The sequence below is a fragment of the Melozone crissalis genome, unplaced genomic scaffold (genome assembly GCF_028551555.1).
Source record: "Melozone crissalis strain CALT ecotype California unplaced genomic scaffold, PUWL_Pcris_2 ptg000120l_1, whole genome shotgun sequence".
Taxonomy (NCBI): Eukaryota; Metazoa; Chordata; class Aves; order Passeriformes; family Passerellidae; genus Melozone; species Melozone crissalis.
The window spans coordinates 3,552,831-3,567,454 of record NW_026535896.1 but is presented as its reverse complement, the minus strand read 5'-3'; the positions used below and the strand labels follow the sequence as shown (position 1 = coordinate 3,567,454).

The 14,624-nt window shown below is 50.9% G+C and overlaps 1 protein-coding gene across 1 annotated transcript in view; it reads right to left on the bottom strand.

Moving 5' to 3' along the window:
• Positions 1 to 14,624, bottom strand: part of FLI1 (Fli-1 proto-oncogene, ETS transcription factor) — an 81,304-nt gene that overhangs the window by 5,187 nt on the left and 61,493 nt on the right. Inside the window, exon 6 of the mRNA XM_054292904.1 lies at positions 1,034 to 1,096. Within this exon, the coding sequence (XP_054148879.1) occupies positions 1,034 to 1,096 (63 nt within the window). The remainder of the gene's footprint in view (positions 1 to 1,033; positions 1,097 to 14,624) is intronic.

Sequence of the window (14,624 nt, the reverse complement as noted above, 5' to 3'; positions counted from 1 at the left end):
GGGATGGGACAGGGTGGGGTGGGACAGGCTGGGATGGGACAGGGTGGGATGGACAGGCTGGGATGGGACAGGGTGGGGTGGGACAGGCTGGGATGGGACAGACTGGGATGGGACAGACTGGGATGGGATGGGACAGGCTGGGATGGACAGACTGGGATGGGACAGGCTGGGATGGGACAGACTGGGATGGGATGGGACAGGGTGGGTTGGGACAGACTGGGATGGGACGGGATGGGACAGGCTGGGATGCTCCAAGGGGACCCTGCAGATCCTGGCCCAGGTTGGGCAGGGGCAGAGTGGGCACAGAGCCCTGCAGGAGTGACAGGGGTGGGATGGGACGGATGGAGACGAGAGATCTCTGGAGCCAGGGCTTGGAACCTGAGGTTTATTGCAAAGGGCCTGGGTGCAGGGCCCTGCTGGGAGCTGCCAGCCACAGCTCAGAGCAGGGCTGAGAGAGGGAGAGAGAGATAAAGAGACAGAAGGCAAGAGTGTGGTAAAGGGGATGAGAGAGTGAGAGAGAGTAAAAGAGAGCAAAGTTCCCATTACAATGTCATAAGTCTTCTGTGTGCTGAATACTTTGATTCTTACTAACCAATCTAGTACAAGATACAAATCCTATAGCATTTACATACAGCCTATAAGAATCATTACATCACCATCCTGTGTTGCATTTTAAACCCTAAAAACTCCTCTTTGGGCCCCTTCTGCCAAGCTGTAGGGTCTGCTCTGACCCTTGGAGCTGTCTGCAAGCAGAGGGTGTTGTTCCATCAAAAGGGGATTTACCTTCAGCTGGCCACACCATTGTTTTCCAGTTGTTCAGTAACTGAGGGATCTCAAAGCTTGCTTTCATTTCAATCTCACTTATAGTTTCTATATTCTCAAAACCTTTTGCCAGACAATCATATTGATAAGGCTTTCCTGTTTCATCTTCCCCAAGAGAGCCCCTTGGGGGCAGCTGCTGGCACAGCCCAGCCCCTCCTGAGCCCTGCCTGTCCCTGCTCCCCCAGCCCAAGGTCCCAGACCCCACTCTCACCTGGCTGGGGCCGCTGCTGCTCCGTTGTCTTATTCACATTTTGTGTCCCTGCGACAGGAGGGCCTGGAAAGAGAGAAGGGGTTTAGAGGGACAGAGCACAGGTACAAAGTACAAACCACATCCCACAGGAATCACAGCAACTGCAAGGGAAAGGTTTGCTCAGACCAAGAGCTGACATTGTGGGGATTGCACTATAAAATAAAGAGATGTCCCTAGAAATTTAAAATTTCAGCATAAAATGAAAATGTACCAATAAGGAAAGCATTACATAGATATTTATAATTTGCCAAATAGTTAGTGAGATCAGGAAAATATGTAGATACTTCATTAATTTTCTGTCTTTTACTGCAACTGAGCTTCCATTCTAGTTTGCATCTATGCTGTGAACAAAAAATTGGATTATTAAATGTACAAATGCCGACCTCCTTCCACACTGGAGCTTTTCTCGCATTTTTTGCAAATGCAAATTCTTTTTTAGGCCAAAAAAAAAAAAAATTGGGGGTTTATCAAACATTTAGTTGATAATATCATGATGATTTGTACAAATCCCTTCAAGAGGAAGATTGCTCTAACAACAGAAAATTGTGTATCATTTCTCACAACAGAAAATTGTGACTCGAAGAATAATTCTCACATTTGGAGTGAGCACAGCTCAGGAAGCTGCAGAGAAAGGGAGGGGACTCTGCCAGGTGCTGCCACATGGATTCAGAGCAGGAGAACCTTGCTGGGGGTCAGAAGGGCCCACCCTGCCCAGGGAGAAGCCCCAGCAGTGGCACCGGGGACAGGGACAGTGGCCCAGAGCCAACACAGATTTAGGGACAGAGAATTGGTCTGGGATGTCCAGAAAGAAAAAAATCAAAATTCAAATCAAAACAAACCAAAATACTACACCTCCCTATTGGAATCCAAGGCACCCTAAGCCCAGCAAGAACAAGAGCTGGGTGTGAGCAGGGCTGGAGCACAGGGGCCCCACCTGCCTGCTGGACTTTGCCTTTCTGCAAAGCTGCCAGAAGCTCTCAGAATGTGCAGATCTGTCCCCAAAACCCTCACAGGCCCATGATTTACAGGGTGTCTGTGCAGAGGATTTGCTCCTGGCCCCTTAACCAAGCCCTACAGTTTTACTCTGTCCATAACATCATTCTACTCCTTATCTGTCCCCAGTTCTACCTCTTATCTGTCCCCAAATCGTCTGCCCCTCTGACACAGGCCAGCTGTGCCCAAGTCTCATTTTAGCCTTCCATTGCACAGTTTGTGATTCCCACTGGGACAATTTACTTTTGGAGAGGCCAGAATTCCCATTACTGCCCCATCCTGCTCTCCTGACTGCAGCATAGGAGGGATCTGACAACAAAAGACAACAGGCACACAGGGCTTGAAAAGAACATTTCCTAGAAAAAAAACTTGTAAGACTCTGGCTTTGCTTCATGTCCCAGCTTGGTTTCTGTGGGCCTGTGTTCTTTTCCTCTCCCACATCTCCACTGCTCCCCCAGCCCCTCACAGAAGGGTAAATAGGGCTGTAAATGCAGCAGTGGGGCTCTGTGGGCAATTCCCAAGCCTGACACATTCTGAGCATGAAGTGCTGTCCCTGCACTCAGTGGAATTCAATGTGACCCATCCCAGCTCATAGGAGACCCCTTTCTCTCATCCCAAGACCACAGGCACAGAAGGAGGAGACGAACCCTGTTCCTATTTCACAGAAATTAAATTCAGATTTTAAACCTGGGGAGGCTGAGGATTTGAGGTGGCAGTAAGGAGGTTTCAAGGAGATGCAAAAGGGGGAAAGCATCCTGCAGGGACATCCCAAGTGCCCCTCTGCCCAGCACCTCCTGCCTGTGGGGCTGTGCAGCTCCCTGAGGATCCATCCCAGGCACTGGCACATTCCTGCAGCGCTGGGAAAGCCGCTGAGGCTTTGAAATGACAGCCTTGCAGTCATTGGCATGGAAAGGAAAACACAGAGGGACGGGAGAGGGGAGAGGGGGAGCCAGAGGAGGAGGGAAGAGAGAGGAATGGGGAAAAACAGAGCTCGTGTAATCTGCCTGTTTTTATTTTTATTTTACTTGTTTGTTTTTTTCCCTGTTTGCAGAAACCACAAACCCCACTGCAAATAGATCAGACTGGAAAACAAACCACTGTGGTTTCAGCTGGGACAAAGAGTGGGATGGGACAGCTCGGGAAGAGGGAGGTGACAGCTTCATCCACACTGTTCCAGCAGGGAGACCTGTCCCAAAAAGGGATACTGTCTCCATTAGGGATCCCTGTCCCCATTAGGGATCCCTACCCCATTAGGGATCCCTGTCCCCACTAGGGATCCCTGTCCCATTCCAGATCCCTGTCCCCATTCAGGATCCCAGTCCCCATTAGGAATTCCTGGCGTATTAGGGATCCCTGTCCCCATTAGGGATCCCTGTCCCATTCAGGATCCCAGTCCCCATTCAGGATCTCAGTCCCCATTAGGGATCCCTGTCCCCACTAGGGATCCTTGTCCCATTCCAGATCCCTGTTCCATTCAGGATCCCAGTCCCCATTAGGAATTCCTGCCCCATTCTGAATCCCTGTCCCATTCAGGATCCCAGTCCCCATTCAGGATCCCTGCCCCATTCCAGATCCCAGTCCCATCCCAGATCTCTGTCCCCATTCCAGATCCCTGTCCCATTCTGGATCCCTGTCCCATTTGGGATCCCTGTCCCCACTGAGGATCCCTGTCCCATTCTAGATCCCTGTCCCCATTCAGGATCCCTGCCCCATTCCAGATCCCTGTTGTCATTACAGATCCCTGTCCCCATTCCAGATCTCCGTTCCCATTCAGGATCTCAGTCCCCATTCCAGATTCCTACCCCATTAGGGATCCCTGTCCCTTTCCACATCCCTGTCCCCACTGAGGATCCCTGCCCCTGTCCCCATTCCAGATCCAAGTCCCATTCCAGATCTCTGTCCCCATTCCAGATCCCTGTCCCATTCCAGATCCCTGTTGTCATTCCAGATCCCTGTCCCCACTGAGGATCCCTGCCCCATTCCAGATCCCTGTCCCCATTCCAGATCCAAGTCCCATTCCAGATCTCTGTCCCCATTCCAGATCTCTGTCCCCATTCCAGATCCCAGTCCCATCTCAGATCCCTGTCCCATTCAGCATCCCTGCCCCACTCCAGATCCCTGTCCCCATCCCAGATCCCTGCCCCATCCCAGATTGCTGTCCCCGTTCCCATGGCCCCACAAGCAGTAGCAGGGCAGTCCCTGCTGTCCCTGCTGTCCCTGCCCTGGTGCTGTTGGGGCCTTTCCCCAGCCCCAGCAGCTGTCCCTGCTCCACACCAGGGCTGTTTGCAGGGGGTTTCCTGGCTGCAATCCCAGTGGATCCCAGTGGGACACAGCTCTCCCAAGGGCAGGAGAGCAGGGAGGGCTCGGGGCAGGCCCTGCCTTCCCCATCTCCCCCCTGCAGGCAGCTCTGACTCCCCCTGCTCCCCTGGGACATCCCTTTGAGGTATCACAGCACAGCCATGTTTGGGGAAACGCTTTGGAAAACCCAAGTTCTGCACTGAGAAAAGCAAAACCCCCAGCAATGTCCAGCAACTGAGATGTTAATGGACATTTTGGTTTGTTCAATCCATAAACAGTTCTGTAATGTAACATTAATGGAAATGCCATATGATGATCTGTTAAAGGAAGGCAGCAATTCTTTTTCCAAAAGAAAAATCCTTTTCAAAATAAGGGAACATTTCCTTCCCAAAAAGTAGTGGAACTCACTGAAAATTTTCAGTTTTCTCTGATTTTTTGAGGAGCCAGATCATTGACTCAAGGGAAACAACTGCTACAAGGGGTTGCTTGATCCAGAGTCATCAGCATGTTTTGGGTAAATAAATAGGCCATGATTTGGAGAGATGGTCTTCCTCATTTTCCTCCTCCTCCTCAGGTTTAATCCAGGCTGACTGAGTCCCTCTGCCTCAGTTTTTCCTCTATAAATATGGATTATGGAGCAAAGTGTGGGGATGTATAGGGGCAGCCTTGTGTTGTAGGATGAGATTCAACCCTGAGTGTGACTTGGCCATAATAAGAAGGGTTAAATATGAAAATTAACCCTGCTATTGAAACACCATGTGCAGTCAGCTACTGTAAGTTTCCAACTCTTTCTCTCCCCCTCAAAAAAAGAAAAAAAGAAAAAAAGAAAAAAAGAAAAAAAGAAAAAAAAGAGAAAAATCTAAATTCAGGAAGCTATTTTTATTTCACAAAAAAATCTCTGCAATGTGAAAGAACCACACCAGCGCTCCTGGCTTCCAGGCCCAGGCTCGAAAGCTGAATGTGTTTAAAGCAAAATGGAAAAGGCAGAGCCAGGGAACCCCTCCAGACTTTTGCAGGTTCCTGCAACAACAGGATCATTCCCAGGACCTGACATCCAGTGGCTCAAAGAGATCTTACAGAACTGCAGCCAGCCAGTGACAGGAATAGCCTTATCTGTCATTTAAACCACTCAGATTTTACACCAAAACTTGCCATGGGATGGAAATTCAATTAAAAGACTTGGACTGGGGTTCTCTCCTGGTGTAAATCAGCAAATGGCTCCAGTGAAGTGGGGCAAATTTATCCCAGAAAGGATCAGGTCCCTGAGTCTGGTTTAGACTTAAAAGGCCCCATGGAACAAGAGCCCTACAACAAATGTGTGTTCAATACAAAATGGAATTAAAGAGCAGAAAATAAATCATAGATGCTTTCAAGAACTGTCATTCTGCAGCTGTCTGGTTTATGTCCAGAAATTCCCCAGCATGAATGCTCAGTCTATTAGGAGGAAGGTAAAGGATATTAATAATGCTTTGCACTTTCACAGCACCTTTCAAGCGAGGATCTCACAGCTTTGCAAACATTCGCACTCACAGCGCGCCTGGCAAGAAGGTTAAATATCATTTTATTTATTCCCAGGCATAAATGCACTTTCTGCAGGCTTTAGCTGCATTTTCCAGCCTTCCCCAGGAGCCAGGCTGTGTGGGGCAGGCTGCAGCCCTGCTCTCTGGGCCCTTTTAGCCCTGCTCTCCACTCCCTCACCCCAAATCAGCCCTGGCTGCTCCCCTGGCACTCTGTGCTCAGCTCTCCAGACAGCCCCTGTCTCCCCTGGAGCTGGGTCCCCTCCCAGCACCTCTGGGGCATATTTAGTCTGAACAGACTGATAGATATAGCTGGGGGCAGATGGACAGACACACAGACTCCCTTCCCAGGAAACCAGCCAGAAAACCCCCAGGTGGATTCCCACAGCACCATCCCAAATCCTTGTCAGCCTGAGTGCAGCCCAGTGGGCAAGGCTTCAGGGAGGCTGTGTTTGAGATATGATGCATTAGGGAGCAACCCCTCGCTGATAAACTTCAAAAAATCCCCAAAAAACCCAGCCCTGGTGTTTTATAAATCTGAGAGTTTGGGACAGAGGGGAGGCGAGGGGGGTTCAGTGAACAATGGGCTCACAGTGCCTGAGCTTCCTGAGCTGCTGGGAAGTGCTGACAGCCCCTTCATCCTGCTCCTCTGAGGAGCTCTCTCAGTCAGCCTGAGTCAGGCAGCACTGTGCCACCAGCCTGATGAGGCTTTCCAGGAGAACAGCGAGCCTGGGGCCTGGAACAGAAACATTTCTTAGGCCTTTCTCTTTCTAGGATGGACACAGTGGGGCTGGGTCATTTATGGACTCGATGCTTTGTGGGAACTACAGGGGAATCTTATTTGGAATGCCACCCATGCTGGCACTACAGGCAAGACTGGGAAGGGATGGAGAGCCCAGGAATCCCTGGAGCTGGCACTCCAAGGAAATTCAGCAGCTGGAGGGTGGGAAGGGGCTTCTCTAAGCCATGAAGACAGAGCCAGGAAGGGAGACAGGGGCAAGGCAGACCCAGGTGCCCTGGGGGATTCAGACTTGTGATGTGGCCAAGTGGTCACTTGGGGTCTATTTTGTGGCAACCACTAAATAGGGAGAGAGGGAAAGGAGGCTCAGGTACCTGGAGATTCAGATTTGCAGCCTTCTCTTTCCCCTTCTCCTGATCTGCTTCATTGAAACCCCTAAGGCCAAGTCCTGCCTGGAAACACCCATGCTCCAGGCCAGGTGAGTCAGGCCGCCCCAGAACAGTTCCTCCTGCATGCCAGGTTTGGGCCATGGACTCTCCATGCACAGCACAGGCTGGGTTTTGCAAGGCCCTCCTGCTTCAGGAGGAAGAAAGGTCCATGGCCTGGTGGCTGGAATTTAAATTAGCTTCCCTAAATGGGGAAAGCAGAGCCAGGTGTCCTGGGGGTGCAGACCTGCCATTAATCCAAGTGGCCCCTTGGGGTCTATTTTGTGGCAGCCCCTTTATAGGGAGAGGGAGAGGAGGGCACAGAGCCCCAGGGCCTCTCCTGCCAGCTGAGGCCAGGACTGGTGGCACCCCCAGTGCCTTGGAAAGGTGCCAGCATGGCAACAAACCCTGCCCCTCTCCTGCTGCCAGCCCAGCCCATGCCAGGCCTGCCCAGGTGTGTGCCCAGCCCTCAGCTGCCCCTGAGTCTCCTGGGGACCCCAGTGAGGAGCTCTGGGTGGAGAGCACAAACCCAGGCTGCAGTTCCTGCAGGGCCCAGGGGCCAAACCCACCCCCAGCTGCTCCTCCAAGCACCCAGGGCACTGCTGCACATGGTGGCAGAAACACTGAACTGTGGGGCCATGGAGTCCCTCCCTGGCTCCTGGGACACATTCTGAGTGCCCCTCTCACCCCCAGGGCACTTCTGACTGCCACACACACACAGAGGACATTTGTCTGCCTTACATGCACCCCCAGGACATTTCTGAGTGCCCCACTGGCCCAGGACATTTCTGAGTGCCTTACATGCACCCCCAGGACATTTCTGAGTGCCCCACAGACCCAGGACATTTCTGAGTGCCCCTCACACCCCCAGGACATTTCTGAGTGCCCCACTGGCCCAGGACATTTCTGACTGCCTTCCAGGCACTTCCAGAATATTTCTGAGTGCCCTTCACACACCCCCAGGACATTTCTGACTGCCCCAGGACATTTCTGAGTGCCCCACAGACCCAGGACATTTCTGACTGCTCCAAGCACACTCCCAGGACATTTCTGAGTGCCCCAGGACATTTCTGAGTGCCCCTCACACACCCCCAGGACATTTCTGAGTGCCTCTCACCCAGTACAACCTCCCAGGTCAGCAGAGCAGCTCCATCTCTCCTCAGCACAAAGCTGGGCAGGCTCTGGGCTCTCACCCTCTCTGGGTGTGGGCAGGGATGGTGGCACAGGGGCTGGAGCAGGGCAGGTCTGAGGACTCCTGTGGCCTTTTCCAGAGGCTCTGCCATCACATTTACCCAGCTGCAGGGACATGTGTGTCACACTGAGCCTCAGAACCTCACAGCATCACCTGTCCTGCAAGGAACTGCAGTCAACTTACTATCTCTGCTAATTAAAACAATTAATTAACACATGTGCCACATGTCTTTGTCACTCCTGGCCAGTGTTACTGTGCCTGTTCCCATGGTTTCATGAGACGTCCCAACCAAACTCTCTCTTTTCCCCTTCAAGACACACTGTGCTGTTCCTTGAGCTGAGGAACCGCCACTCCCAGGGGCAGAGGAGGAAATCAGTAATTCTAAATCTCTTCACTAAGAGGAAGCAACTCATTGAGTGCAGAATGATTTCAAAATTACTTCTATTTTACATCATCAGACAGTTTGATTATTTCCCAATTGAAAAATACTGAAATTGAAAAATATTGCCAAGCCATGTTTAGCATCCATCTGGGTGCACTGTTGGACTCAATGATCTCAGAGGCCTTTCAGCCTGAATGATTATGGGATTCTCTGATCTCTGCATTGCTGTTAACTTGTTTCACAGATCCCAAATCCAGGAACAACACTGGGTTTTGACCTGAAGTCAACTCAACCAAGTGAAAGGGACTGATTGCTGAATGTAGGTGAGAAATCTGCTGCAGAGATGGATGTGAAGGACAGATTTAGCTTGGGGAATGCCTGAAAGTAGCTGAGAGCCTGGTTATGAATTGCTGCCTTTATAGAAATACAGATCAGAGGGATCAAACCTTTCTGACTGAACTGCTCTAAATCAGTGATGGACTAAAGCCCTGTGGCTGAAGGCCACTCATTTCCAGAGGCAGACAGGATCTGGATGGTGCAGGAATAGAGCTGGGATTCAGGATTGCTGTCCTCTAAAGCCAGGCTGGACAGGGCTTGGAGCAATCTGGGACACTGGAAGGGGTGGGACGGTGGAAGGGCTGGCACTGGATGGGCTTTAAGGTCCTTCCCAGCCAGCCCATCCTGGACTGTGATTTGCACAGGGGATTCCCTGAGGCAGGGTGTGCTCAGGACAGGTGGCTCTGTTTGAGCCCTGTCCCTGTCCCTGAGCAGGGCTGCAGGGAGGAGCCCCCACAGGGCACAGAGCCCAGCTCTGCTCCCCACTGAGCCCCAGGGTCTGTCCCTGCTGCCCCAGGCAGAGCTGACAGCCCCCAGAGATGCAGAACATCCCCAGGCACAGCGCTGGCACTGCCTGAGCCACGTCTGCCTCAGCCCTGCTGGCCTCACAGACACACAGCATGGAGAAAAGGGGGAAGTAATGGGAAGATTTTTTTTTTCCTTGTTGTTGCTTTTTTAATATCAGCAGCAGAAATCCCAATGCACAGTGCACAGAGGCTGAAGAATGTGTCCTGAGAAGCCTTCCCAGAGCCAGCCTGCAAAAGCAGATGCTCTCCAGGCAGCAGAGATGTTCCTGAGCCACGCAGGGCTGCAGGCACAGCCAAGGTACAGCTGCACATCCCCTGCACACCTACAGAACCACCCAAACACAGCCAGGAGCAGGCAGGAATGTGCCCACAGCAATTGGATGTTACCCCCAGCACAGGGTGTAAAACCAAACCACTGACGGGCTGCAGGTTGCTCTTGTTGAAAAACACACAAATGCAGAAGTAAAAAACCCCAACCCTCACATCCATGGAGAAAAAGGCCACGCACACATGAGAGAAAAGGGAAGACACACATGCACAGCCATGGCAGTTTTACAGCTTTTAAGTCATCATCAGGAAACAAATTAACTCTTGTTTTAGGAAACAGCCCAAGCACTTCCAAGGCTTTGGGAGGGAGAGCCTGGCACCCCAGCAAATGTGTGACCCCCCCCCAGCACAAAAACACTCCTTGCACTGCACTCCAGGCAAAATAATAATGGCTCTTTTGCTGGGGGAAAGGAAGGATAATGGTTACTTAGAAAGTGCTCCAGACAAGCTGTCAGGTTGAATTCAGAGAACTGGAGTCTACTCTGGGACAGCGCTGGCTCGGGGTGATCCCTTGTGAGTTGGGTTTCCTGCCTGCTACAGCTTAAAGACAACGATTCTTTGTTTCCAGTTTTTCTGGTGAAAAAACACACGCCTGCCTCCGAAGAGGGTCAGGGAGAAAGCAGACAAAACACTAACTCTGGAATTTCAAAGGAAAACAATTAAAAAAAAAAGAAAGTATAAAAAGCAAAATCCAAGCGCGCTGGCTACTGTCTCCCCTGAACTCATAAATCCCTGCCTGGCCACACAGCCAAAATGAAAGGAGAGCTAAAAAAGCCTCCCCTTTTTCTGCTGCCGAGCTAAAAATGGGATATTTCATCACCAGGCACACAAATATCATAGAAAAATGTTTTAGCAAGTACAGACAATTAGGAGAGCACAAAGCTGCAGCTGCTTTTCCTCTGCCACAGCTGAACTGGGGAGTTTAAAACCTTTGCTGTGGAAAGGAGCTGCACTGACACACTCAGAGGAGAGTTTATTGGACGTGGTCAACATTTTTCACTGCAACCTTTTAGATCTCAAAAATGGCCTTTTCAGGAGAAGGGGTTTATGCAGGAATTTGAGAGGTGTTCCTGTGGGAACTGTGCTTATGCAACCACGTTCCCTGCAGCCTCTGCCCCCCTCTCCCCAGTCCCCCCACATCTGAACCTGTTACCCCAAATTGTCACTCAGTTTGACAAGTGGGAGGGAAGAGTTTTGAGGAGTTCCTGCCAGTTTAAAGGGAACAGAGGCTGCAGCCCTGATGGGGAGAAAAGCAGCTGCACAGACCCATATTTTGTGAGGTAGCAGGGAATTGGAATGAGAGAGATTTTAATTGATGCTCCAACACCAGGAAACTCTTTCTTAGGGCCTCACAACGAACATTGGTACAAAGCCCCAGGAAATCACACTGGATTTCAGAGTTCACTAATTTATTTATTCTCTTAAATTTGCCAACAGTCCCACCAAACACACAAACACACACCTTGTACCCAAACATCCTCATTGTTCACTCAACAGCTTCTATGATCATAAATATGGGATAGCCACAGAACAAACCCTTAAAATTCCCCCCCTCCATCCCTGTTCATGTATTCACACAGAGATTTCTTTCCTCTTTGAAAGGTACCACATCCCTTTTCCCTGTGCTCTGCTGGAGTTTCAGTTGGATTGCTGAGACTTTGGGTTGGTTTGTCACTGTTCTCAGCCAAATCTGGAAGGCTCAAGGAGGATCAGATCCCTCTCTGCAACTCCCTGCCAGGAGCCAGGGGGGGTTGGGGATTCTCCCAGGAACAGCTACAGGACAGGAGGAAACGCTCTCAGGCTGTGCCAGGGGAGGCTCAGGCTGGAATTTCCTCATGGAAAGGGTTGTTAAACTGGGAGGGGCTGCCCAGCAAGGTTTGGAGTCCCCATCCCTGGAGGTGCCCAAGGAACACCTGGAGGTGGCACTCAGTGCCCTGGGCTGGGACAAGGTGGGGATTGTTCACAGGTTGGATTTGATGGTCTGGGAGGGCTTTTCCAATTTAAATGATGCTGGGATTCTGGGATTCTGTTACCTTGGGCTGTGCAGAGCACAGACCTGTGTGAATGCACCTTTTGCACCAAGATCCTGAATGACCTGGAGACAAAGAGCCCCAGGAACCTCTGTGGTTAATTGTCAGCTGTGATGCTGAGCCTCCCCTCAGCCCCTCTGCCACCTCCCTGCACAAACACCACTTCCCTGGGACCAGCAGTGTTGGAGCTGGGGGTGCCCAGCCTGGGGAAAAGGAGGCTCAGGGCTGCCCCCATCACTCTCACAGCTCCTGAAAGGTGCCTGTGCTCAGCTGGGGCTGGGCTCTTTCTCCAGCAGCACTGACACAACCAGAGCACACAGCCTCGAGCTGCACCAAGGGAAATACAGGGTTGGATAGCAGGAAAAAGTTTTTTACAGAAAGGGTGATAAAGTTCTGGAATGGCTGCCCAGGGAGGTGGTGGAGTCCCCATCCCTGGGTGTGTTTCACAAAGCCTGGATGTGGCACTGGGGGCCAGGGTTGAGTTGGGGTGCTGGGGCTGGGTTGGACTTGATGATCTTGAAGGTCTCTTGCAACCCGGTGATTCTGTGAATTGAATTCTGTGAATTAGAAAGTGCCACACATCCCAGCCCAGGCATTCCCACAGGCTGCATGGCCACAGGGAACTTCACACATCCACAGGGAACTTCACACATCCACACACCAGGGCTCTGCCTCGCTGGGAGCCCCCAGCTCTGCCCTGGCCTCAGCTCCTGCACAGCATTCTGCTCCAGTCTTAAACACAGGAATTACACAGGCCCCGACACACTAAAAACTTTAAAACTGTGCTGGAGTGAGGCCAGAGAGCTCAGAGCCCTTTGGGGACGTGGCCCTTTGGCCTCCCAATGTTGTTGTATGCGAATATTCTTTCCATTTCCCTGTGGAAAGCTGCTCAAATGACACCGTTCTGCAGGAGAGCAGTTTAAGGTCTCCCTGGGCTGGGGCAGATCTGTGGGCTCAGATTCCTGTCCCTGTCTCCAGTACCCACAGCAGATCACTCATTTCTCCAAACAGCCCCAGAAAATGACCCAGACCATGTCTGCAGTGGGAGGGGGACACTGCTCTTTCCATTCAGCCATGAGAGCAGCCTCACTGCATTTCCCAGAAAATTGCTCTCCAGCCAAAAACCACTGGTGATTTTCATTAGAGCCATTTACTCCTCGGAGGCAGCTGAAGACAATTTGTCCCAGTGACGCTCAGTCCCATCCTTTGGAGTGTTTATGAGGCTGGGAAGGGAGCAGCTGAGGCAGCAGGAGCTTTGGAACAGGACAAGGTTTTACCTGTCTGCTGTGAGAACACCCAGCTGCCCTGGGCCCCACTGTGGGACTTCAGGATCTGCTGAGAAGTTCCCCAAAACTCCTGCTGCAGAGTTCTGCCCCAAAGCAGAGCTGCAGCTCCTCTCTGCAGAGCTGGCACTGCAGGGAGTGAGGGGGCAGCAAGCAGAAGGGAAAAAGGGAGTCAGGTCTGCAGCTGCAGCCGGGGCACCAAAGGCAGCCCAGGGACAGCACTGGGACAGGGCCAGGCTCCCTGAGCTCCTGGGACGTGGTCCTGGGGGAGGCAGCAGAGCCTGGGCTGCATCTGGAACATCTGCAGCTGTCTGTGCTGCAGCTGCACTTTTTTTTTTTTTGACCTGTGGGTTCTTTTTTCCAGCCGTGGATGGAACATGTTGTGTAAAGCACAGCGTCAATGTATGCAAAGGGCTCCTGTCTCTCCCTGCAATCTGCACAAGCAGCTTATTTGCACTAGTTATGTAGAAAAGATACAGGAGGAGTGAAGAGAATGGTATTTTTTTCCTATCTTTGGCATGGTTGGTACTATTTCATCACCTGCTTTTGAATCCTCAAGGGAAGGTGGTTAGAAAAACTCATCTGTTTTTATTCACAGACACAGAGAGGAGAAATATTTACAGGATTGGTAGATTCTAGATGCATTGGCATGCAGAAAACTGTTTAATCTTTTGAGAAGTTAAAAAAAATAATTTAAAAAATAATAATTTTTAACATGAAATTCCCTTTCCAAAAGAATATCATGTTTTGGAGTGAGAATATCATCTTGAAGTGAGCCCATTAGAAAGGAAACAAGGAAAATCCTGTTTCCTAAAAAAAACAGCCTGAGGAATTCCAAGTCCAGTTTTATGAGCATCATGAGTCTCTGCTGCGCTATTGGATGAGCCACTTCACTCTGCTCTCCCAGTCCCTTATCTGCCAGCCTGTCCTGCTCTCCTGTCCCTTCTCCTTATCTCAGTAACCTCAGCCAGCTGCAGTGGAGTGGGGCAGTTTGTGCTGCACCAACACCCAGTGAGGAAGGAATGATGGAATTTATGCCCTATAGGGAGAAATGGGGGAGGAATAGATGGGATTTCAACATTTCTACGTAGTTCTTAATTTTTATTTGCCTCTCTCCAGGGCGTGCTTGGTCCTTTATTGACACATGATGAAAGTTCCATGTGAAGCTGAGGGCTCCACGCTGACAGCAGTGAGCCCAGAGCTCTGTCAGCTGCACTACAGAGACACCCTGGAGGCCACTAAAAATGCAGGGGGAGGGACACTTTCCCCTCAAGTTTCTTTCAGTCTCAGTGACTCAAGGCCCACGTCTCAAAGTGTTTAAAAATTCAGAGGAGTGCAGTTCTACACAGAGATTTTCTCTTGAAGAAAAAAAAAATCAGACTTTTCTTGGCTTTATTTTTAGCAACTGCCTGGCCTGAGACAGAATGAGCAGAGGTTTGGGTGTAAGGGAAAATTGTGAAGGAGCACATGTCCCTAATTTATTCCCACTATTATCCCTACTAC